The 25,673-nt window shown below is 39.7% G+C and overlaps 3 protein-coding genes across 3 annotated transcripts; all 3 read left to right on the top strand.

Annotated features, from left to right (window-relative positions):
• The first annotated feature begins 63 nt into the window (after nucleotides 1–63).
• LOC121743522 (WRKY transcription factor 71-like) lies at nucleotides 64–2,042 on the top strand. Its single transcript, XM_042136836.1, has 3 exons — nucleotides 64–612; nucleotides 687–830; nucleotides 1,459–2,042. Exons 1-3 carry the CDS (start codon nucleotides 209–211, stop codon nucleotides 1,829–1,831), a joined length of 921 nt encoding a protein of 306 aa, XP_041992770.1. The 5' UTR covers nucleotides 64–208; the 3' UTR covers nucleotides 1,832–2,042.
• Nucleotides 2,043–10,095: 8,053 nt separating this feature from the next.
• LOC121744980 (protein REDUCED WALL ACETYLATION 1-like) lies at nucleotides 10,096–15,586 on the top strand. The gene is made up of 16 exons (XM_042138705.1): nucleotides 10,096–10,427; nucleotides 10,830–10,921; nucleotides 11,062–11,199; nucleotides 11,301–11,357; nucleotides 11,427–11,499; nucleotides 12,105–12,263; nucleotides 12,557–12,706; nucleotides 12,818–13,073; nucleotides 13,202–13,317; nucleotides 13,396–13,482; nucleotides 13,609–13,697; nucleotides 13,856–13,918; nucleotides 14,018–14,074; nucleotides 14,722–14,818; nucleotides 14,903–15,057; nucleotides 15,249–15,586. Exons 1-16 carry the CDS (start codon nucleotides 10,392–10,394, stop codon nucleotides 15,259–15,261), a joined length of 1,638 nt encoding a protein of 545 aa, XP_041994639.1. The 5' UTR covers nucleotides 10,096–10,391; the 3' UTR covers nucleotides 15,262–15,586.
• A 5,349-nt stretch (nucleotides 15,587–20,935) lies between these two features.
• Nucleotides 20,936–22,497, top strand: LOC121743728 (probable purine permease 10). The gene is made up of 2 exons (XM_042137077.1): nucleotides 20,936–21,157; nucleotides 21,254–22,497. The coding sequence occupies exons 1-2, from the start codon at nucleotides 21,130–21,132 to the stop codon at nucleotides 22,390–22,392; spliced, it is 1,167 nt and encodes a 388-aa protein (XP_041993011.1). The 5' UTR covers nucleotides 20,936–21,129; the 3' UTR covers nucleotides 22,393–22,497.
• The last annotated feature ends 3,176 nt before the right edge of the window (nucleotides 22,498–25,673 follow it).

The raw sequence follows: 25,673 nt of genomic DNA, 5'->3' as shown, positions 1-25,673 counted from the left end.
ACATAAAAGTATAGTACTACTAATTTAAAGACAATAGTAGACGTCGATTTTATGTGAACTTAGGTTATGCGTCTAGAAATGTGGCGATGACCTTTTCACTATACATAATAGAAATCCAAGCCCTTGTCAAACCTAAAGCTCATATTCTTCTCCTTTCTCCACCAGTCTACTCTCAGCTCCCTCCACTCCTTCAATCTCTCTCCTCATCATGTCGGAAGATTTCACAGATTTCTACTACCGGCAGCCGTTTCAAGATGATCTACGGCGGACCACCACCGCCTTCACATTCTCCGGCTACGCCAACGATCTCTCGAGCACCTTCTCGGCCGATCATTCCCACAACAATATGCAAATGTTCGATCCTACTTACGCCAGCTGCTTTGTTGGATCCAACGATCACACCCCATTCTCCGCCGCCTTCGCCTCCGTTCCCGTAGAGGATCAGCAGGCACCGGCGGCCAGAGGAGCCGGCGAGACCACGCCAGCCACGCCAAACTCCTCGATTTCATCTTCCTCGGCTGAAGCAGCTGCGGCCGAGGAAGATTCAAATAAGGGTAACAAAGAAGTGAAGGAAACCCTTGAAGATGCAGACGATGATGGCTCAAAGAAAGAGTAAGTATATTTAGATCAAACCTGAAAAAATCATAAATTAATAATTATAACTTGTTTTGAAATGTTTAATTAAGGTCGAAGGCGAAGAAGAAAGGGGAGAAGAAGCAAAGGCAGCCGCGATTTGCTTTCATGACCAAGAGCGAAGTGGATCATCTAGAAGATGGGTATAGATGGAGAAAATATGGACAGAAAGCAGTAAAAAACAGCCCATATCCAAGGTTTGATTTCTCATTCATTTCTTTGTTAAAATAGAATTGTTTGGTTCATATATATGAACACGATCTTGAGAAATCTACTCTTTATGCATCTAGTTCACTTGTGTATTTCATGTGAAAACCCCTAAATTAATTTCTTGATATTATTTTATAGTTTGAACGCAACCCTAGTATGAACACTCTTGTACATACATCTCTTCTTCAAAAATTTCTCTAGTTTTGATCTCAAATGGTTGTTTGAATTTGTTTAATCAAATTTTGCAAATTGTCAAGAATCATGATTGGATGTTCCCACTCGAATCTTGAAACATTCTTATCACTATTAAAAATATTGTTCTATTTCCATGAAATTACGATTTTTGGAATCAAACCGAAGTAAAAGCTAACCTAGTGAGCAACTTGTAATTAAACACCAATATGTTTTCACTCTCTTAACCTTTAAGTTTCCAACTTTGTACCTTTTCGCATTGACTCATAAAACAGTCTTATTTTATTTGTTTAGTTTCTTACTCTATCCTTACTAGTCTTAGTCGAAAATGAGATTCATTTTATAGAGAATGAAAAAATAGGACTATTAGTTAATAGTTATGGATGGAAGGAGTATTATTTAACGATAAAAATCCATTTGCAGAAGTTACTACCGATGCACAACACAAAAATGTCCCGTGAAGAAGCACGTTGAGAGGTCGTACGAGGACCCTTCGATCGTCATCACGACCTACGAAGGGCAGCACAACCACCATGTGCCTGCAACCCTCCGCAGAAATGCTGACGCGATTTTCGCCCCCTCAATGCTAGCTCCGCTGCTGATCCCATCAGAAGGCCAGGGATTCGCTCAAGAACTATTGCTTCAGATGCCTCACCTCTACGGCGGCGGCGGCGGCACTAGCAGCATGTTTCATCAGCAGAAATTTAGCAGCCAGCAACAGCAGGTCCACCAGTTTGTTGACTATGGACTTCTGCAGGATATAATTCCTTCAGCTTTACCTAAAATGGAGCCATGAGAGAGACACAGAGATCTTGAAAGTTTATTTATTTATTTATATGCTGATATTTTACTGACTGATCGCTTGTCTGAATACAGACATTGCCTAGCTAATGTAACATTATTTCTCTTCTTCATTTTCTCACTCTCATCTCTCCAATTCTCTCCCAGACGATGGTGTTGTATCTATAGCCACATATATATAATGTACTAGTACATTTTGATGTGCATGTATTTATGTTTTCCATCGATGCTGCTCTATAATTCTATTGTATGTTCATGTATGATTCGCAATGGTAGTATTCATAGATGTATGATTAGTAGTATACCTAATTACTTTTTCAAATTAAGTATAACAAAATAGGCCATTCTGATCATCTTGTGACATGTATATGTGAATGATTCACACGCAAAGGTGAGGGTTTGGCAGGATTTCTCCCATGAATTAATTAGAGATCTGAGGACATTCCACATGGTGATTAAGAAATGTCTGGTCAACTAATTCAAAGTAGTAGCTAGATTTTTGTGGCATACGTGTTTTCAAGACTCATCTTGTTCTTTTTCTACGAGGAAATGCATTAGTTCAAGACTTTGAACCGTATTTCCTTTTTTTAATTAAAATATCAAAATAAGTGTAATATATATATATATATATATATATATATATATATATATATATATATATATATATATAGGGTCATGATCTATGGCAAACACCTCTTAACCATATAACTAGAGAACAAATAATAGCTACAAGATCAAAAAAATCAAGGGCTAGTATTAATTTTTGAATTTAATGAGATATTAGTTCCCTCAATCACAAATTTACTCCACAATAATAAGGCAGGGGTATAATGGTCATTGCACATCCAAAATTAGATTACATCATTGGCATTTGAAAAAGAAACCGCATTCTTCTCTTCTCCTCCTCTTCCTTCTTTTGCAAAATAGTTCTCAGCTCTCCTACCGCCGATTCGTCCGATTGAAGAGGAATTCGATTGGAAATTATCAATATTTTCGCGATTCAAGTGACTCTCTTTCCCCGATGAAGGAATCTGCATCGGTGTCTCCAATCATCACTCTTCCAGCGGCCAACAACACCGCCACCGTCAACAAGGCGGCGGCGGCGCTCCGGAAGGAGCTCATCGCGGTGATCAAGGAGAAGAAGGAGGCGATGGCCAAGGGCGGGCCACTCTACGACATCTTGTCGCACATGATCGTGGCATCTGACCCCGAGCGGGAACACACAGATCTATGATATAATTTAGCATGCATTTCCCAATTTATCTTCTGTTTTTCTTAGTTTTGATTTCTTTTAATTAGGGAATTAACATTATGTGATAAGCTATCGTTGCAATTTTTATGATGGGATGTAGTGTAGTATTTGAATTTTGTGAGATTTTAGCTATGCATTTCAGATGTAGCCCCTTTCTGTTTCTTCTTGCTCTGATCTAATTATAATATCAATGTTGAATTGTCCCAAAAATAATCATGCTAAGAGTGAAGAGTGAAGTAAAATCATGCTAAGAGTGATGTGTTTTGTAAACAAGAGTGAAGTAAAATCAGAACAAGAGTGATGTGTTTTGTGAACAAGAGTGAAGTAAAATCAGAACAAGAGTGAAGTGAAATCAGAACAAGAGTGATGTGTTTTGTGAACAAGAGTGAAGTAAAATCAGAACAAGAGTGATGTTTTGTAAACAAGAGTGAAGTAAAATCACAATAAGAGTGATGTGTTTTGTGAACAAGAGTGAAGTAAAATCATAATAAGAGTGATGTGTTTTGTGAACAAGAGTGAAGTAAAATCAGAACAAGAGTGATGTGTTTTGTGAACAAGAGTGAAGTAAAATCAGAACAAGAGTGATGTTTTGTAAACAAGAGTGAAGTAAAATCAGAACAAGAGTGGTGTGTTTTGTGAACAAGAGTGAAGTAAAATCAGAACAAGAGTGAAGTGAAATCAGAACAAGAGTGATGTGTTTTGTGAACAAGAGTGAAGTGAAATCAGAACAAGAGTGATGTGTTTTGTGAACAAGAGTGAAGTAAAATCAGAACAAGAGTGATGTTTTGTAAACAAGAGTGAAGTAAAATCACAAGATACATCAGTAACATTAAACGTAGACGGAAACTAACTATATCGAAGACGAATCTTAGAGCCTACAGCCACCGCGCCCCGCTCTTGTTCCGAAACTCCGCTTCTCTTCTACGGCAGCTCATCGTTGCGTCTCCTTACCCGCCGACGCTGATTCCGGTGAGTCCGACGTAGAGGTAGGTTTTGATTTGGGGTTTTTTCAGCATTGGCGCGACGATTGAATCCGCCAACAGCCCCTCCGCCCCGATCGCCTTTGCCAGCTCCCCCACCGCCGCCAGTATCCTCTCCGGCGCCACCCCCAGCTCAGAATTACGATTTGGAAGAAGAAAGGATCGCAGATTTGGAAGATTTCGCGTAATTTGATCGCATGTTTTAATTCATAAAGTAATTTCCAAAATTACCCTCAGCATATTTTCTATAATTAAAATAAATAATTTTTGTTCCATTAAGATGTGTGGCTGAGATTTGTTCTCTAGTTATACACTTAAGATTAGTTATACATTGATCACTACCCTATATATATATATATATATATAGGAAAATGATCAATACAAAACTTGATCTCAATACAAAATCCAGACCAAAACCTGACCATGAGATTTGACAATCCAATGGTCAATAATTAAACAAAAACACGGAGGGTCATTGTAAAGCAGTTTTAGGTCATATTATAAACTTTGGGTTTGAGGTCATGTTAAGATTATTTCATGTCATCCTTACTATAATGATGTAAAAATAAGCTTACAATGACCTAAAAATGACTTTTGTATGCTTGGTTCTGCATTTTTGTATTAAGAATGGTTTTGCATGGATCAAAACCCTATATATATATATATATAGGTCCATGATCAATTGAGATTTTTTAGGCTAATTGAGAAATGAGATGCAATCTCAGCCACTCATTTTATAAAAATGAGTGGTCCAGATTTTGCCACATAAAAAATATTTTTAGATTAATTAATTATAAAAGGGCATAGTGGTAATTTTGTATTCTAATTAGGAGGGTTCTTCCAATTTGGCGTCGCTAAATCCACCGCCCTTCACCACCTCTCCCACCGTCTTCTCCGCCGCGGCCTCGCCGCTCGCCGTCTCCTCCGCCGCCCTCCGCCACGATACCACCGTCTGGATCGTCGCCCTCCTCGACCAGGCGGAGGAGGAATTCGGCTTCCAAACCGCCGGCGGCCTTGTTCTCCTCTGCGAGCCCGCTTTCTTCTCCCAAATCCTCCGCCTCCTCGACGACGACGAGGAGCGCTTCCGCGGCCTCAGCCTCGATGATTTCATCAACATTGTCGCCGAGGTCAGCTCCGACAACTTGTCCTGCAAAGAATCGTCGTCCTCCTACGGCTTCGCGCCGCTGCTGCACAAAACTAAGGTTTGAACAATCCCCAAATTGATCTTCGATTTTTATTTTTGCTATGGTGGAATAGTTTTTAATTTCATTTCCCATGTTTTAAGGATCTGGCGAAATGTAGTTGCATTGAATCCTTTTTTTTAATAGCCTGATTAATACATCCTTGAGGCCAGACTTTTAATGGCGGATTGCTGGTAACTCAATGAGATGTCTGATTTTCTACTTCTTTTTTCTTCTTAGTTTAGAGGAATGCAGATTATTTTCTGTAAGATTGTAATTGCAGTATGATGAAAATGTAGTTTATGGGAATGGAAAAATCTGATCTTGATTATTATAATGTTATTAATGGAAAAATAATACAGTAAAATTTTGTAAACTTCACATCATTCTAATAAGTATATTTAAAAAATGCCCACATTCATCCTTAAAAAAACTCCCCTGTCTCAACTAAGAGACATATTTTCTTTATTAATTTGACATTTGATGTGCAAGGCTATTGACATTTGATGTGCATATCGTGTCAACGGCACATACATGTCATGTCAACTACGGTACATATCGTGTCAACTACACGTACAAGCCATGTCAACTGTGTTACAAGCCATGTCAAATACACGTACAACCATGTCAACTGTACATAGAAACCATGTCAACTGTACATAGAAACCATGTCAACAACAATTATAAGTCATGTCAACTAGACATACAAGTCATGTCAACAATCCGACACATTAAATCACGAAATAACACTTATACCCCCGTGTTGACATAATGTGATAGCTGTTGACATGTCGTTAATCTTGTGAATTAGTGGCTGAGATTGCATCTCATTTCTCAATTTAGCTAAATAATCTCAACCTAACAGCACCCTATATATATATATTGAATATCAAAATATTAATCGCATACACATGATGCCAAAATCCGTTGATAAATGCACAGCAAAAGAGTTTGTTGATACCTAGCGCCAACGATGGACAAGTTTCCGCTGATAAAACATGTTTTTTTAGTACTAAAGGCCGCGCCACGGAAGACTTGAACTTGAGGCCTTTGGTTGACATTATTTACCTCTTCACCGCTTGCCGACTCACACACACAATTTAACTAATTTACTTATATACATACCTAGTAGTATTTTTTAATATGGGAAAAGTATTTAAGTACATAGAAGGGAGAGGGTCAAATAGCTCATCCATTATTTGATTATTTCCACCAACTTATCTATTATGTATAAGGCAGCGGTCAAAGAGTCCATATCGGTTCTTCCAAAACTAAATTAATTAAGCACTCAAATGACTTTTTCTATACGACTTATCTGCACCATGGAGTTCTTTTCATTTCTTTTTCTCTCTTATGAATTATGATCGGTCTCCTCCTAATGCATTAAATGCGAAAAAGTAATTTTAACTAACAAAACTCCGTTTCCTAAAATTAGTAATTCCCTAAAGAACCGGAGCAAAGCTCATTGGCAAGTCTTGTTGCAAATTTTAATACCCAGTTCGATCTATAATTCATAGTCAACCATTTTATTTCGTATGTCATAAATTCCATATATAGTCTCGTCAAACTGCATTCCTCAACCATGCAAGTCAATCCAATAAATGATTTTTTTTTTGTTTTTTTATATATGTACCTTCTAATTCAAAAATTGTAAATTAAATTGATAATTCACTTGTCCCATGCAATTAATTTGAGACCTCTTATGCCGCATTTCGTCATTGCTAACGCAATGTGCGTTAGTTGATAACGTCAATGAATTCGTATACAGGAATCACAAAATGAAAGCAAACGAGTTTAGGAGATACGCTAGAGATTTAGCTTATTAATTAAAACGAGCATATAATGTGGATAGTCAGAATATACATACTTATTTCCCTGGTTAAAATGGAGATTATCAATTGATAAATTTTGAAAATTAGTTGGCACTAAACTTTATCAACAAATTTTTTAACATTCAATAAAATTGTTCGACATATTACCCATGAACAACGTCGTCGATGAGCTCATGAGCAGTTGTCCAAAAAGCACCAACAGGGCACTGACGGGCAACCATGGCCCATGGCCAACTGAATTATGGAGTATTAAATACTCCTTCCATCACATAAAAACATATATTTTTTTTTCCATTTTTGCCCTTTTCAACAAAATATGAACATTTTTATTTATACATTTTCATTTTCATATTTTTACTTATGATAAGCTTTTAGATGAATCATATTTTTCACTAATAATACGTTATTAACGTTGTGTCTCTTTAGTTTTCTCTTATTTTATCAATTTTATATTAAAACTTGTGTCATTGATTACTAAGATTATTTTTTATATATGGATGAAGTAGCATGTGATTTCAAACCTGATTTCCAAATAGTACTAAAATACAATATATATATATATATATATATATATATATATTGAATTTTAGGAATTCCTTAATAGAACTAAAAAACAAATTAGATACTCCTATTTAATATGCGCAGTATTCCTTAATATAAAAGTGAAAACACATTTGAGATATATCATTCACTAATTTTATAATATCACAAATTCACAATCGTTGCAGAGATATGAGAACTCTTATTATTTTTCTAGAAGAAATTAACAAAAGCGTGATCCTCACAAAGTGCTGTTTTCTGATAGCAAACAATCTCCAACCAAACTAACCAACTTCCAATTATTACTCAAAAAATTAATTTACGCTTAATTGATAGTGATTGGTTGATTGCACAAGATAAATCCAGTGAATTTTGTTAACACAATTATATGTTATAAACGAAAAATATAGCATTTCTACAACTGTACGTAGCTTTTTTTGTTTAATTTAATTTTATTAGTTAATTAGTTGGGAAATGAGACGAGATATGTAACGATGGACGTATGAATCATAAAATAACTGTTGTAAGTTCAATAATAAATTTTGGGATTTTAGGAAGCTAGTTCGTGACTGGTTTCTCATCATGTTTACAATTAACTCCACGCAAAATTAATACCTAACGCAACATATATGTTTGAAATTTTTTTCCCAAATTTGACATTCTGACATTCATGCATTATTTAGAGCACCTCCAAGAAAAAAAATAAATAAATTGAGAATGTATATTTCTCATTTATCTTCTCAACAAGGTAACTATACATTCTCAAAAAGTAATGGACTCCAAGAGAAGAAGGTAAATGAAAAAGACAAATGAAAATAACAAACTTTTTACCTTTTTTTCAAGAAGAGGTAAAGATACATTCTCAAAATGAAAGAAAGTATAATACCTTCTCATATACCATTTCCCTTGGAGACTGAAATTTTATAATACTCCCTTCGTCCCTTTGTAGTAGAGACGTTTCATTTTGAGCACTCATTTTGGAAAAATTATAATACATAGTTAAAGTACAGAGAAAGTAAAGTAAAAAAGAGAATAATATAGTTAAGAGTCTTCTCTATATTAATCTTTCTCTTATTTTACATTTTCTCTATTTTAATTATTTATTATCATTATTCTAAAACGGGTGCTGAAAATGAAACACCTCTACTACAGATGGAGTATAAAAGAGGTAAATATGATAGTTATTTCTCTTTATCTCTCTATTTACCTCTTCCCTTGGAGATGCTCTTATAGACAAGTGTTCAGTACATTGTAAATCTTATATTTTTTCTATGGATATTTAATTATCAAACCCCCTCCATCCTTATATATTTCCCTATGCATACTGAATTAACAAAACCCTTCAATTCCATCATATTTAAAATGATAAATCTATTTCCCTCATCAATGAAAAAAACATATACTACTAAAAATTACACATAGGTATAAATGCATTGAAAGCAAATCATACTAGTAGTATTATTTACTTATAAAGAAACTCCCTAAAAAGTGACAAACTTTAACTATTATACATCCGCATCACACTAATCATATTTATGTTATGCAAGTTGACATTTAATAACTTATAATAATGATTAAGCTATAACTCTCCATCATTAAGATATCTATTAGTACTGTATTAAGGAATGTCCAGATTCCCAAGTGTTCTAGTATAATAAATACTACTATTAAAACTTAAAAGAAAGATAAAAATTAATTATGCAATTAAAACACAAAATCTTACTCTATTTATTCCATAATAGTAGAATCATTTTTCTATTTTAGGTATTCCATAGTATTAGAGTTATTCCCTTTTTAGTAAAGAGTTCCACATTTGTCAATCTTACTTTTCCCTCTCTCTTATTTTAAAATATTCACAATAGAGAGAGTCCTCCCATAGCTTTCCTAATTATTTCTCTTATCACATCATCACAGCCATCCCAAAACCCCTTTAATATAATTCATTTTAATTGTTAGTATTTATTAAATATTAAAAAATTAAGAATATTAAAAAAATGAAGTGCAATGAGTTGTATATATAGAATAGAAATGAAAGAAATAAAAAATCAGGACGGCTCGGCGGTCAGCACGCAATGGCACAGTCCCACTGCCGTCCCTGCTCTGGCATGCCCGTGCTCTCGGCGCTTTCTCTCTCCTCGGGACGGCTTGGCGGTTGCAATGGGAGCCTTCCCGACCGTCGTCCCGCAAGGTAGTTGGAAGGGCTCTCATTGTGAATGCTCTTATTCTCTTTACTTTTTTCACTTTTCTACTTTCTTATTATTTTTATTAATAAATTCCACATTTTTTTTGAAATGCCTCGAAGTACTAGTTTACTACGAAACTACTGTTATTAACGTTAACGCATAAAAGGGGAACAAATCCGACAATAAAACAATTTTATTCTCTTATTGGAAAACATTATAATTAGTGATGTTATGGGAAAATAGAAATAAATACGGTAAATACGGCAAACCGACAGTGACAGTTGGCTTGAAAATAAGAGTGACATCTAAACCGACGAAATTTAGAAAATCAATCGTTGAAGCAAACGACGACGTTGCGCGTCACTCACTGCTTCCTTCTACTCCTTGTTGCCTCAGATCTCCGATTCCATATGTCTTCTGCTCTTCTCTTTTCTTCTCATTCTCTTTATTGATTGTTTTTGTATACACAGTGCTGCTGCCTGTGTCTCTACGCGCTTCATCGTTGCACATTCTATCGATTGATGGAAATTGTGTAGATTTGATCGATCGATTTCGCGAATAGGTTTAATTCACGCCGGGCAAAGCGAATGGCAGTGGATTCTGGACCTCTGACGCCTGGACAGGTGCGGATTTGGCATCTGAAGCTTGTTTCATTTTTATGTTTTGAGAAGGTTGTTTGATTAGTGGAGCGCAAACTTTGGTGATCATCCTCTTAGTCAGAGGTTTTAGCTTAGTCGAACTGATTCACACAATCTTTACGTTATCCTTGAAAGTGAAAGTTGATGATTTGATTAGTGAGAATGGTTATTTAGGATTAAATCGATTACATTTTACTTGATCTATGTATGAATGTGCTGTTAAGTTGCATAAAATTTTGCATCAATTGCATATGTGGGCTAAGTTTTTTGTATACCTTGATTACTGTATACTTGCTTGCTGCTGCCTGATATGGTTTCTGCAATTTAGAATCTATTGATTCTATTCTCCCATTGGATGTGATGAAACCTATTCTTATGGTGGCCCAGGTGTCATTTTTGCTTGGAGTTATTCCAGTCATTGCAGCATGGATGTATTCAGAATTGTTGGAATATAAGAAGTCGTTTCCCTTTCCCAAACTGTGAGCACCTTTCCTGTTTCCATATCAGCTCCTTATGGGCATACATGTTTGTTAGCCGAACCGATTAAGCCTATAAAAAATGATCAAATATACTATGAACATTACTAATATCCGCTCATACGATTTTTTCCTGGTAGCAGCCATTCAGATTATAATTTGGCCACGTTAGAAAGTCAAATAGTCAAGGAAGATGATCGAGCTGTCTTGATAGAAGGTGGTATAACAAAATCATCATCCACAAAGTTGTCCACACCATCTATTAAGACAAACCTAATTCGGTGAGTCACTGTAAATATTGTGATATTACTTTTCTAGCTTGCTTTCTCTTTCAGATTTATGATATATCTTGGAGTAATATTTATTGGACTTCACTTTCTAGGTTTCTGTTGATGGATGACTTATTCTTGCTGGAAAATCGACAAATTTTGAGGGCAATGTAAGTTTTTTGATCAATTTGGTTTCACTTCTATCTTCATTTTTTCAATGATATTTCAATCTTGTGCAGGGCTGAATTTGGGGGCATTTTGTTCTATGTCTACTTGTGTGACCGCACAAACTTCTTTGCAGATTCAACCAAGGTGCCTTTTTTAAGCTGTTTACTTCATTAATTAGATTTTTGTTTTTATAATTAAGTAGTGCAGAGTGGATTCTAAGAATATAGTTTCACATTCCTTAACTAGCAAAAGTCTGAACCATTGGTATTTTAAGAAGGTTTACTCATACCGGACAGTGTTTTAAATAATCTTACTTATACCATACCATGGCTGTTTTTTAGCTCTTATTAATGAGTGAAATTGAGACATATTAAGAGAAAAATGTTGGTGTAGGAGATGGATACCGAAGTCGATTATTTGATTACTTTGTATATCTAGCTAAATCGTGCTAGAGGACTAGTTAAAAAGAAAGTTATAGACTCTAGGTTATCCTTCCTGCTGCTTGTTCTATGTAAGGCATGCCATCATTAGACTTCATCTAATTGTTTGATAGATAATAATATAAATGGCCTCGTACTAGTGGAAAATAGTGAATCAAGTAGTCTTTTTAAATTTCAACAGGAATGACTATTTTTTTCTCGTTTACAGTAAGCTTGTAGGTCGTTCTTAAACTACACTGTATTTTATTAATACATTTAAAGTAATGTAGAACTAATTACATTTCTTATTTTGTTTTCCTTGCTGGACAGAGTTACAACCGCGACCTGTTTGTTTTCCTGTATTTGCTTCTTGTCATAGCCTCAGCAATGACTACATTGAAGAAACATAATGACAAGTCTCCAATATCTGGGAAATTCATCCTTTATCTTAACCGCCATCAAACAGAAGAGTGGAAAGGATATATGCAGGCAAGGAGATCCTCAACCCTATCTTTAACTTTTCTGAACTATTTCGCATAGTTTATGGTCTCACTATTTCTGGCCAGCTTTCAGATTGATATGATGCCAGAGGGTGTGAGGGCATTAATTAGTCTTCATTCTCAAATATGTTTTCATGATTGTTTTGGCAAATGGAAAATAACAGTACTAGTATTTCATTTTGCACTATCCTTTCTGTAATTGATATTCATAATGTCTGTAGCTGCAAACACTTCTCCCCACAAAAATCCTAATTCTATCCTTTTTCTCCTTGTTTCTGACAGGTCCTCTTTCTGATGTACCATTACTTTGCTGCAACAGAAATCTACAACGCAATTCGTGTTTTTATTGCTGCATATGTTTGGATGACTGGGTTTGGAAACTTCTCTTACTATTACATCAGAAAAGATTTTAGCGTTGCTCGATTCGCTCAGGTTAAATATACCCTGAGTCAAATTATCTTCCTTTGACCTATTAGTCTATTACAAATTTACAACTTGTTCTTTGCTTTTCTCAGCTTAAGTTAGATTATATTCTCTATGCAGATGATGTGGAGACTGAACTTTTTCGTGGTATTTTGTTGTATTGTTCTCAACAATGACTACATGCTATATTATATCTGCCCTATGCATACCCTGTTTACTCTTATGGTATATGGAGCCCTTGGTATCGGCTACAACTATAACGAGATAAGATCAGTGATGGCTCTGAAGTTTTTTATGTGCTTTGTTGTGGTTATCTTGGTGTGGGAGATCCCAGGAGTTTTTGACATTTTGTGGAGCCCCCTTACTTTTCTATTAGGTTAGTGGATATCATAGCTTTTGAATCTCCTTTAAGCTACTTGACTGAATCAGTAATTCAAGAATATTCTCCACCAGGAGTGAAACTAATATTAGAACAATATTTATCTTGTTTTTTCTAAATTACAGGATATAGTGATCCAGCGAAACCAGATCTCCCACGACTGCATGAGTGGCATTTTAGATCTGGGCTTGATCGATATATATGGATCATTGGAATGATATTTGCCTATTTTCACCCAAATGTAATCCTCCAAAAGTTTTGATTTTTCCATCATTCTTTCCTTTCATGAGCTTAAAATTGTGTACTTTTCTTGTTTCAGGTCGAGAAGTGGATGGAAAAACTAGAGGAGTCTGAGACCAAGCGTAGACGATTAATAAAAATATCCATTGTAACAGTTTCTTTAATTGTAAGTTACATGATCCTTTTGTGTTCTTGTTTTTTTACATGATTCCTGATAATGATTTTGTCTTTAGGTTTCTTTGTTAGAAATCTTTAATTCTTTATCTGCTTTATTCTTTATTTTTTGGCATAGGTTGGCTACTCGTGGTATGAATACATATACAAGCTGGATAGGATTTCGTACAACAAGCTCCATCCTTACACGTCGTGGATTCCTATAACGTATGTACTGAAAACACCCCCTATTCATTTCTTTTTTGCACAATTTCATCTTTTACAAGAATATATCGCAAGTTTGTAGGCACCTAGCATCTAGCTAGTGCCAACCGTGGATATTTTTTTCCTGCTTTTCTCATTTGCTTACCTTGATTTTGTTCCAGTGTCTATATTTGCTTAAGAAATTTCAGTCAGCATCTTCGGAATTTTTCTTTGACCCTTTTTGCGTAAGTGCTCTTGTTTCCTAATTCCCCGTAGCTTAATGGTACCCAATTTGAATAAATATTACCAGTTAATCGATACTATAAATTGTTCTAATGTACCAGGTGGCTTGGAAAAATTACATTGGAAACCTACATCTCCCAGTTTCATATATGGTTGAGGTATGTTGTTCAATTATTGTGCACTTCATACTTGTGTTTTATATTTCAACAGTTGTTGTACAACACCTAGCATTTGTATCATGTCAATCACTTTTGACTGCTAAGTTTCTGGAATTTGGCCTTTTTGTAGGCAATTATAATATGATTTCTTCTCAACTTTTCTTTACAAATAAACTGATACTCCCTCCGTTGGTGAAATGTTGTCCAATTTTGCCATTTCGGTCCGTCTGCAAAATGTTGTCCACTTTGTTTTTTTACCATTTTTGGTAAATGAACCCCACTTTCAACTAACTCATTACACTCACATTCTATTATAAAAACAATATATAAATGTGGGACCTACATTCCACTAACTTTTTCCACTCACTTTTCTTCACATTTCTTAAAACCCGTGCCTAGTCAAAGTTGGACAACATTTCGTGGACGGAGGGAGTACTATTTTGGAGACTTTCTTGAAATTTAGTTCTATTAGTTTTGTCAGCTGAGTTTCTAAGGTTGCTTCTAGTCTAAATCACATAAATATGCTGGGCATCTGCAAGATGTAACTTTCTAGAACATATTAGATTTTGAACAATAACAAAATTCAGTTGAAGCCAACTTGATCTGAACTATGATGCCTTATAAAGTATCTATTGGCATATCTGCAGGTCCAATATGCCCAATGGACAGCCTAAATGGCTACTCTCTTTCATCCCGGATTATCCTTTGTTGAACTTCTTGTTGACAACTTCTATTTATATTTTGGTGAGTGACCCATTCTGTTGCTCTAAATAAGGTTTGTAAAGTTATTGAACAGATATTTCATGGATTACTAATTTACTGCTGCAGATATCATATCGACTTTTTGAGTTGACAAATACACTTAAAATTGCTTTTATTCCAACAAAAGACAGCCAGAAGCTATTTCAAAATTGTATTGCTGGAGCTGCCATTGCTGCTTGTTTATATAGCATTTCCTTTATTCTTCTTCAGATCCCTCAATAGTAAGTTTTTTATCATCCATTCATAATGTTATGGTCGTTCCGATCACGTTAAACCTAGCCTCGAGCATGTTCACTCCATTTAATACACCCTTATGTTGTACGAATAGTCTAGTACTTATTATTTGACTATATACTTTAGCCTATTTAGTCATTGTGAGTCTGATGAATCATAGATTATTTCACTCGTGCAGCACGGGATTGTAAAAGATTGCAGCAGCGAGATATACGTTCTGTTGTGTTGTATCCCATTAGGATGGGAAACAGAGATGATGCAAGGGGCTAAGTAAACCCAAGAATTTTAGGCATATATTGATCAATCATCTTCCCAGTTTTGATTAGGAAGTTTAAGCATACAAAGAAAGAAGAGAAAGTGGGACACATTTTGTAAGAATGTTTATATCTGTTTCTGCAGTTTCTCGTATCTCACTGCATTATTCCCCTGTTTTGGTAGTGAAATAGTTGGATGATGGTGTGTCACACGTTTATGTACTTGGTTTAAGCATCTTTAATTAAGTGTTATTTTTAATTAGTTGTTCCAAGAAAGTCAATAGATTTAGAAAAGGTGAGATTATTGCTATAGGCTGCTAATTATTAATCCACAAAATAGATGTAGAAGTCAAATAATTTACTTAATTTTGGATCTACTTTATTACCAGGAAGATTGAATTGGTACAGTATGGGGTACCATTTACATACTAAAAAAATAGATGTAGAAGTCAAATAATTTACTTAATAATTTGAGCCTTCATTGGTAGAGATTTTCTTCCCCAATTAGATATAGGTAGTGGTTATATTTCTGAAGCCTATAATCCCATACAATCAATTTCCACGCCATCTATCTATCTATCAAAGTGGACCACTTGTCTACTTGAACTCTTGTTATTTTCTCTAAAATAGTTGAGCTGATTATTATTAGCCCAAAGAAGATATGTGAGTATATAATTCCAAAAGAAGTCTTGGAAAAATATATATTCTCTAAAATAGAAGATTGTGCCCGTTCACTATCTTTGCGATTTTTCATTTTTGATATAACTGATTGTATGTGAGTAGGCTTGATTTTTTTTAAAGATTATCAATAAAGATTCTTCGCTTACATAGGCACTCCCTCCGTTATTAAAAAATAGTAACTATTTTCATTTTGGGTCGTTCTTTAAAAATATAAACTTTAGAATCTTTTTATTTTAGGACATGGACAACACAATCCACTAACTCTATTTTCACTATATTTTCTGTTCATTTCTCTTACTTTACTCATTTTTCTTTTCATCTCTCTTACTTTACTAAATTTTCTCACTTACTTTACTAATTATACATTAAAACTCGTGACGTTTCTAATGTTTCTATTTTTTTAATATGGAGGGAGTAGTAATTATAACTTTATTGACTGGAGAGGAAATATTTACTCATTAAACTGTTTTCATCATCGTACCATGTTGAGAACGACTAAATTCCATTTTTATACTAGTATATTTTATAGCTACTATGCGATTAAAGAATTTAAAGTGATAAAACACTAGTCTGTGTATTGTCACATTATTGCTACTGTCTAATGTAACACCCACAAATAAAATAAAAGAAAAAAAACATGCTAGAATTGTCATACTAAATTCAGATAAATTAGCATTTATTTAACCAAGTGAGCCCTGCATACATTTTTCACGTGAAAAATTACGACTTTTTAACAAAAATATTGGAAAAGTATGCACTCCTATTACTAAAAATTTGAGCTCATCTTTTTAGAAGTCTGTTATAACGTGGATATCCAATCCTTTATAACATTTTAGAGCATTCGCAGCAGCAGACGTCCCAGCGGACATCGGACAGGCGTGCCGAATGTCTGAGCGGGACGTCCGCCATTAGGCGTGGGAGGGACGGATGCGGACGTCAACTGCAGACACCGCAGATCCGCGGCTTTCCGACAACGTCCGTTGTGACGTCCGCTATTGCGGGTTACCGGCGGACGTCCCAATTTTTAATTTAAAAAAAAAACTCTATATATACGGCTCGTTGAACTTTATTTCATTCGTACCACTTGTTTTAACGAGTTTCTCTCTCTCTACGTTTCTTTTATATATCAAAAATGGCTAGTGGTAGTGGTAGTAGTAGTGGTGCTGGTGGTAGTGGTGGGGGTGCTGATGACGTACGTCGGCGAATTAAAGAACAGTTGCTGGCCGTTACGTCCAGGGAGATAAATCGCACGATACAAGTGGCCTTACAGCAGCAGCAGCAGCCGGCGGTACCTTGACCCATCCATCGTCGAACTATAGTACCCGTGACCACATCGCTGCACACCGTCGGTTGTATGAGGGCTACTTCGCTCCGGAGCCGCGGTTTGGGGAGAACATGTTCCGGCGACGTTTTAGGATGCATCGTCCGCTATTTCTGCGTATCGTGGACGCTTTAGAGCGTCCATACGAGTATTTCAGGATGAGGGAGGATGCGGTTAGTAAACCCGGCCACACGCCCATACAAAAGTGCACTGCCGCAATCAGGCAGCTGGCATACGGAGGTGCAGCCGACATGTTCGATGAGTACCTCCACATCGGCGAGATGACTGCCCGCGAATGTCTGAAGTATTTTTGTGAGGGCGTTAGGGAGATATTCGGGGATAGGTATCTTCGGAAGCCTACCCCCGAAGATTGCCAGGCTCTGATGGATATGCACGGGACTCAGCACGGGTTTTCGGGAATGTTGGGCAGCATAGATTGTATGCATTGGGAGTGGAAGAACTGCCCCGCCGCCTGGAAAGGGGTGTTCACTACCGGTTTCAAGGGCAAGAATCCCACAATGATCCTTGAAGCTGTAGCTGACTACCGGCTGTGGATTTGACATGCCTATTTTGGAGTAGCCGGGTCGAACAACGACATCAACGTCCTCCAGTCGTCGCCCCTTTTCAACGACCAGTGCATGGGCGTTGGTCCGGCCGTCAGTTTCGTCGCCAACGGCAACCAGCACAATATGAGCTAGTAATTGGCGGATGGGATATACCCTATGTGGCCCGTCTTTGTGAAGACGATCAGATGCGCAACAAACGAAAAGAAGATCTATTTTGCGGATCGCCAGGAGGCAGCGCGCAAGGATGTGGAGTGGGCATTTGGTGTGCTACAGGCTCAATGGGCTGCAGTGAAGGGTCCATCACGGCTGTGGTATATTGACAGCATCGCTGATATCATGTACGCATGTATTATCATGCACAACATGATTGTCGAAGATGAAGGTCCAACACTGACTGATTGGGCCAATGATGATGTTGAAGCTGCCGCTCCAAGCCACGGAGTGGCCACTGCCAATGTACGTATGAGGATACCCCATGAAGAGGCCGATCGAGTCTGTGCATTTGCCGACATGCGCCAACGACAAGCCCATATTCGACTCCAGAACGATACAATTGAAGAGCTATGGACGCGGAGGGGTCGTCGTTGATATTTATAATGTAATTTGTTTAGACTTTTTTTTAGAAATGTACTTTTTTTATTTAATGAAATTATCATTGCGCTTTCTCCGTCCGTATTCGTGTTGAAATTTTAATTCCGTAAATTGTTTAAGTTGATGAATTTGTGAATTTTTATTATTGTAGATGTCCATCGGGATGTCATTGGGGATGTCCGCCATTATGCAGTGGGATGTCCTTATGACGTGGCAATACAGTGAGATGTCCTTATGACGTGACATGATGTGTTTTTGGGAAGTCCGTCGGGATATCCGCCGGGACATTGTCCCACTGTGGATCCTCTTAGAGCATCCACAATAGCGCCTAGCGCACCGCCTAGCCGAGCGTCGGTGCTAGGCGGTGCGCTAGGCGATCTATTGCAGCCGCCTAGCGGATTTCGCGAAAAAAAACCGCCTAGCGTGGGAGGTGGATGGAGTCAGATGCACCCGAGTCAGATGCACCCATACTACAACATGTACCCGTGGCAGCAGATGATGCCCGGGATACCAGCGGGGGGGAGTCTGCCGGGGGCGTTTCCGGTGATGTCGGGGTGGGCACCCAGTGTCCAGATGCCGGGGTGGGCACCCGGGATGCAGATGATGCCCGGGGGTACCGGCGACGCAGGGGACGCCGGGGGACGTCTATCGCCCCAGTTTTGATTTTTTGACTGTTTCGTCGCACACATCGACGCCAACGGAGGCTGCGCCTCCGGCCCAGTTTGACACTTTCTCCTTCGATGACTTGGGGATAGGAGTTCCGGATGCTCCCGTTCAAACGGGGGGCGCAGGGCGGGGTCGGGGCACCCCAAAGAAGAAAGGCAAGGGGAAAAGGGTCGGCGAGTCCTCGCAGCCGGGTGAGGACGACAACGCGGTACGGAGGAGGTGGACGGACGCAGATAACTTCGCGCTGTCCAAGGCGTGGGTGAGTGTTTGCGACGATCCTCTCGTTTCGAACAACCAGAGGATCGTCAACTTGTGGGGCAAGATAGCAGCAGCCTACCAGAGGTTTTGCCCGGAGGGGAGGCCACGCAATGGGGAGGATTGCCGGAAGGGGTGGGACCGAATCAGGGTTGCGGTCTCCCGATTTTCGGGCTTGTACACCAACGCCCTCCGCATGATGAGCAGTGGCCAAACGAAGGACGACTGCAGGAGGATAGCGGAGAAAGCCTTCCCCCTGAAGGGGGTGTACAAGGAATTCACCTATTGGAACTGCTATCTTGTGCTGAACGACTCCGAGAAGTTCCGAGTAGGTGTTGACTCTGGCTGGCCGAAGATGCAACGGTTGAACTATTCCGGTGATTTCAGCGGCAGTAGCGGTGGTTCCCACGACCTCCCAGAGACGGCCCAGGAGGTCCCGACCTCTCGTTCGTTTGCTCGCCGTACTCGCCCGGTTGGGCACAGACGGGCTCAACGGGAGGCGATGGGGATCGCCGGGGGTTCACAGGAGGTCCAGTCGGCATCCCCCTTGGCCAATCCACAGCGGATCTCAAATTCTTCGCGCGTCAACAAACGCGCGCTCAGATGGTCAAGACGATGGCCGAATGGCAGGCGGCGGTGGACCCCGTGGAGAAGAGTCTGCTTCAAACATTGCTCCTGAGCATGCAGGAGGATTTGGAGGCGGCACGGAGGGAGACCGGCGGCGGTGGTGGCGGCGACGATGGTGGCGGCGACGACGGAGACGAGGAGTGAATTGACACTCCTTTTTATTATTGTATTTTTTTAAATTAATGTATTTTTTTAAAATATTGTACTTTTTTAAATTTTAATATTATTATTAAACTTTTCCCGTATATGTCTCGTAAATTAAATTTCGTATATTGTGTGATTGTTAATTATTTCATTTCATTTTTTAAATTAATAGTGATGTGGATATTATGTGGCTAGGCTATGACTGGGCTATTGCTGAGCTATTTGTTTGTTTTGATGATGTGGCAGGAGGATTTTTAGTGCTGATGATGTGGCAATGGCTAGGCTATGGCTGGGCTATTGCTGGGCTATTAGCTACTGGTTTAGTTGTTGAAATGATAGTTCATTGTAGATTCGAATATCTCGAGACACCCGAATCAACTGGCTGGCACTAATAAAAAATGAAATATCATTGAGAAAATAAATGCATATGCTTGTTTTTTCTCCAAAACAGTGATCTAATTTGTTGGTTTATTAATATTTTAACTATCAGTGGTATAAAAAAATGAAGAAAGAGTACAAATGTAGTGGAGTAATATTGAATGCGATTACTGCTCTTTAAAAATATCTCAGACGCATTTAATACTGGTGCATAATTCAGGATCTCATCTAAATTTGTATACTAGTTTTATAAAAAATTCGACGATATAGGTGGTATATCGGAGATGAAAATTTAATAAATGATGAGCATGAACTGTCATCAACCGTCACCAAGCTTGACTCTCGCAAAATAACAGATAGTAGAAGATAACCATTTGAACTTAGTAATCTTATTCAAATCGTTGTCGGTTTTGTCCTAAATTCAACATTTTGCCCCTTTCATTTGGATTCGGCAGTTCAACCGCCCTACTATCTTGTCTTCCCATACCCAACTATTACCATCTTTATTACTCTGTATTATTGTCATTCATCCTAATACAAAAGCAGAGTTCTTCCCATTTACCATAATCAATCACCATGGGCGAAGCTCACCCAGACATCAATGGTGAGTAGTAACATCTTCTCCTTAATCAATTACTCTTTCTCCTTAATATTCTCCTTTTATTATTATTATGCTAATTAAACAGCCCTCTCTCTTTAGGTCTGAAACCAGAGGCAGCAGAAGTTGACACCGCACCGGAAGAAATCAACGCGAAACCTCCGACAAAAAGGTACAAATGGTGGCTGAAAATGCTCCTCTACTCCTTCTTCGTCCTCGCCGGCCAGTCCGTGGGAACCATCCTCGGCCGAGTCTACTACGACAACGGCGGCAAGAGCAACTGGATGGCCACACTAGTCCAAGTCATCGGCTTCCCCGTCCTCATCCCCTTCCAATTCTTCACCACCACCAATAACAACAACTTTAACGATAACGACAACAACACACGCCGACAGAAGCTCCACCTGGCCGCGTTCTACGTGGCAATCGGCATCTTCCTCGCCGTCGACTGCATGCTCTACTCCATCGGCCTCCAGTACCTCCCCGTCACCACCTACACCCTCATCTGCGCCAGCCAGCTCGGCTTCAACGCCGTCTTCTCCCTCTTCCTCAACCGCCAGCGCTTCACCCCTTTCATCATCAACTCCCTCTTCCTCCTCACCTTCTCCTCCGCCCTCCTCGTCTTCGAGCCCGACACCGCCTCTTCAGGCTCCGCCAAAATCTCTAAGAGGAAATACGTCATCGGATTCGTGTGCACCCTCGCAGCCTCCGCCGGCTACGCGATCATGCTCTCGCTGACGCAGCTGGCCTTCCAGAAGCTCATCAAGAAGGAGACGACACGCGCGATCGTCGACATGACGATCTACCAGAATCTGGTGGCCACCGTCGTGATCGTCGTCGGGCTGTTCGCGGCCGGAGACTGGCGGCGCCTGGGGGCGGAGATGGAAGGGTATAAGACGGGGAGGCTTTCGTATTTGATGAATCTGTTTTGGACGGCGGTTTCGTGGCAGGTGTTTGGGGTGGGGTGTATTGGGCTGATTTTTAAGGTTTCGTCGTTGTTTTCGAATGTGATCAGCATTTTGGGGCTGCCGGCGGCGCCGGTGCTGGCAGTGATTTTTATCGGGGAAAGGCTGACCGGGCTGAAGGCAGTGTCGATGCTGCTGGCGGTGTGGGGGTTTGTCTCCTACATCTATCAGCATTATCTTGATGATTTGAAGAGGAAGGAGATGGAGAGATCAGGAAATGATGGTGGTGTGGAGCTTCCTCTTGTGGATGAAAGAGCATCTACTGTTACATCTTAGGCTTTTTTTTTTTTTTTTTTTTTTCATTTTTGTGATTTTGGCATAATTCTTGATTATCAATTAAACTATGCTTTATCGTTTGCTTCGTGACTGATAACACGGACTTCCGACCTATTAGGTGAAAGGAACACATAGCAAACTAAACTGTGTTTTGTGGTCAATGTATGTTATGAATTGTGAGCAGGGGATCTTGGAGTGAACTCATGAATTGATTGGGGTGCTCTGTTCCCACCAAATTTTACCAATTTGTCAAATGTGGTCTACTTGTCGTCACAATTTTAAGGAACATAAGCAATGGTGGATCTAAGTAGGGTGTGGCCATGACATTATCGTCAATCCAGAAGAGCCAAAAAGTTCCATTAAATTCGGCATTTAGAGTTGTCGTTGGTTTTACGTGTGCAAATGATAGTCTACCTTCTAATGTGAACGATCATTCACTATAGACATGCACAAGGGTCGGGGAATGTATGAACCTGAACCGGCCCGCCTAGCTCCCGGCGGTTCCGGTTCAAAAAACCGGCGGGTTACGGGGCGGTTCAAAACCGCCGGTTTTCGGCTTGAACCGCCGGTTCCGGGCCGGTTCGACGGTTCGACGAATTTTTTTATTTTTTTTTTGCATTTTTCAACTTTTCAATTTTAATCAACTTGCATTACACTTTTCAAGTTTGTTTTTTTATGAAATGTGAGTAAATAAAATTGAAAAAAATACGGATAAAGTTGCAATTTTATTGAAATTGCATGTTTACAAATTACACGTTACAAGTTACAACAATTACAAATTGAAAACATATGGCGGTCTTGAAGTCTTAAACAAAATTTAAATACAAATGAGACTACTAGTGAAGAACTAATTACAAATGACAAGAAACGATGTTGAAGTTCTTAAACGTATAAGTGTATTATATATATACTCTTAACCGGCGAAGAAGATCTTTCTACATAACTAAATTAAGGACACCTTTAGCAATTCAACTTTAAATGTTGAGTTTCGTCTAACAATCAACAAATATAGTAGAATTGTCAAAAGTTTCCCTCATTTAGCCGTATAGAGAAATATACTTCATCGACTAGAGTATATACAAATACAATTATGTAATTGTTTTTGCATATACAAAAACATATGGCGGTTCAACCCTAAACCGGCGGGTTGTCCACGGTTTCCGTCAGAAAACCGCCGGTTTCTGACCGAAAACCGGCGGTTTCTGACCGGTTTTGCAGGCCTACACACTGACCCTACGGCCTAGCCTCTGAAAAGTTGCCGGAACCGTCAGAAACCGGCTCCCGAACCGGCGGTTTACCCCGACAAACAGGCGGTTTACCCCTCAAAACGGCGGTTTACCCCGCGAACCGCCGGTTCTAACGGCTATACTAAACCCCTACGCGAACCCTACGAACCCCTAACCTACGAAACACTATTTAACCCTTTGAACCGGCGGTTCGAACCGCCGAACCGCCGGTTTTGAACCGCCGGTTCAGGTTCAATATATTGCCGAACCTGAACCGACCCTTCCGACCCTTCAACCCTTCTGCCGGTTCAACCCGCCGGTTCCGGGCCAGGTCGGTTTGTGCATGCCTAATTCACTATCTCAGAATCTACACATTCTGATTTTGTAACTTGCCATTAAAGAGAAGGTTCGATGGACAGAAGCTAGAGTCATTGGTCATAAAACTAGCAAAATCACTAGTAGCTCTTGGAAAAAGATCAACAATTAGGAATACACTGAATCAAATACCACTACTTGAGTGAGGTCAAATCAATAAAAAAAAAGTGTACTTATTACACAATGAAATTCCAGTTCAACGGCTCTAAGAGCATGCACAACGGTGGATGGACGGCGTTTGTCCGTCCGTGCCGCTGGCACGAACAAGCTCCACCGCCGCTGCGCTCGTGCCGCTGGCACGGCGCTGCTCGCTGCGAAGAGCACGTCCGTGCGCAGCCAGCAGCGCCGTGCCAGCGAGCAGGCGACGTGGCGGCACGCGATTGGGCAACGACATTGCCGTTGCCTTTGAATTTTTTTTTATTATTAAAAATCAGTTTTTAATTAAAAAACCGATAAAAAAAATTCACTTCCCAAAATAAATATATCCGTTTTACCGTATTTTAACACTTAAAATTTTTTTTTCCCCCCCAAAAATACACATTTTCATCTATAAATACCCCCACTTTCACACCCAAAAATTCACACCAAACTACACAATTCTCATCTTCATTCTTCCATATCCATTCTCATCTTCATTCTCCCATATCCATTCTCATCTTCATTCTCCCTATCCATTCTCAATCTTTCTTCCACTCCTACACCATAACAATGTCAGGCCACGGCGATAACCCTCCGGGCTCCGGTTGGAACCCCGAATGGTTCGGTTCACCACCGTTTCCTAGTCCGGAAACGGAATACTCAGCCCCTCCTCAAACCCAAAGTTCGGGCGTTCCGGGTGGCTACTGGCCATACCAATCGACGACCAAGGAGCCTCTGAAGGGCGATACGGGTGGACACCGGAGCCTAGGCCGACCGCCTCCTCCCAAACTCCGACTCCTCCTACTCGTGGTGTCCGCACACCGTACACTTCGGCGGAGATGGATAAATTGTTCAAGGCGCACTTGGAAATCTCCGAAGATCCGGTGGTTGGCATGAACCAATCCGGCGATCACTTTTGGTGGTGCATCGCTTGCCGGTACAATGAAAACCGGCCGCCGGGAGCAGTCGAGCGCAACGCCATCTTCCGAGCCAACGATGAAACTGGCAAGTTCAATGGCTATTTCCGCAAGGAAGAGCGGAATGCGGGGAGCGGCGGAACGAGGTCGACTTCATCACTGCCGCGATGAGCACTTACCAATCCACGAACTACAAGCCGTTCAAGTACCTCAACGTTTGACAGAGACGCGGACGCACCCGAAGTATATGGGAGGCGTAACATCCTCCTCTAGCGGCTCCTCCAAACGGTCAAGGTCGGTATCCCTATCCGATGCCGGCTCCGAAGAAGTGGCTAGCCAACTAGCCGGAGCTAACTTGAGTAGCCCTGACGCCGGCCCGAGCGGTTCCCGACGCCGACCACAAGGAAGGAAGAAGGCGGCAGCCAACCGCCGTCGAGCCGCAGCTGCAACCGCCGATGCTCCAGTTCCCGCTCCCGTTCCATATGAGCCACCTCCACCCCCCACCAACTCGTTGTGGCAGTTTTGGCTCAACTCAATATGACCGATAGGTCCACTATGACCTCCTCGCAACTTCAATCGCACGAGGCCATGATATTGGGCCTCCAAAGACAATTGAGGGTAGTGC

The sequence above is a fragment of the Salvia splendens genome, chromosome 8 (assembly GCF_004379255.2).
Source record: "Salvia splendens isolate huo1 chromosome 8, SspV2, whole genome shotgun sequence".
In the NCBI taxonomy this organism is placed as follows: Eukaryota; Viridiplantae; Streptophyta; class Magnoliopsida; order Lamiales; family Lamiaceae; genus Salvia; species Salvia splendens.
The sequence above is the reverse complement of the archived record's forward strand: the minus strand, read 5'-3'. Positions and strand labels throughout refer to the sequence as shown.

What these genes read in the sequence shown, in the direction of transcription:
- LOC121743522 (XM_042136836.1), top strand. Translation starts at nt 209, where the DNA reads ATGTCGGAAGATTTCACAGATTTCTACTACCGGCAGCCGTTTCAAGAT. An exon ending in GATGATGGCTCAAAGAAAGA is followed by an intron (nt 613 to 686) that starts GTAAGTATATTT and finishes TGTTTAATTAAG; the next exon opens with GTCGAAGGCGAAGAAGAAAG. An exon ending in AAAAACAGCCCATATCCAAG is followed by an intron (nt 831 to 1,458) that starts GTTTGATTTCTC and finishes ATCCATTTGCAG; the next exon opens with AAGTTACTACCGATGCACAA.
- LOC121744980 (XM_042138705.1), top strand. Translation starts at nt 10,392, where the DNA reads ATGGCAGTGGATTCTGGACCTCTGACGCCTGGACAG. An exon ending in CGACAAATTTTGAGGGCAAT is followed by an intron (nt 11,358 to 11,426) that starts GTAAGTTTTTTG and finishes AATCTTGTGCAG; the next exon opens with GGCTGAATTTGGGGGCATTT. An exon ending in GCGTTGCTCGATTCGCTCAG is followed by an intron (nt 12,707 to 12,817) that starts GTTAAATATACC and finishes TTCTCTATGCAG; the next exon opens with ATGATGTGGAGACTGAACTT.
- LOC121743728 (XM_042137077.1), top strand. Translation starts at nt 21,130, where the DNA reads ATGGGCGAAGCTCACCCAGACATCAATG. An exon ending in AGCTCACCCAGACATCAATG is followed by an intron (nt 21,158 to 21,253) that starts GTGAGTAGTAAC and finishes CTCTCTCTTTAG; the next exon opens with GTCTGAAACCAGAGGCAGCA.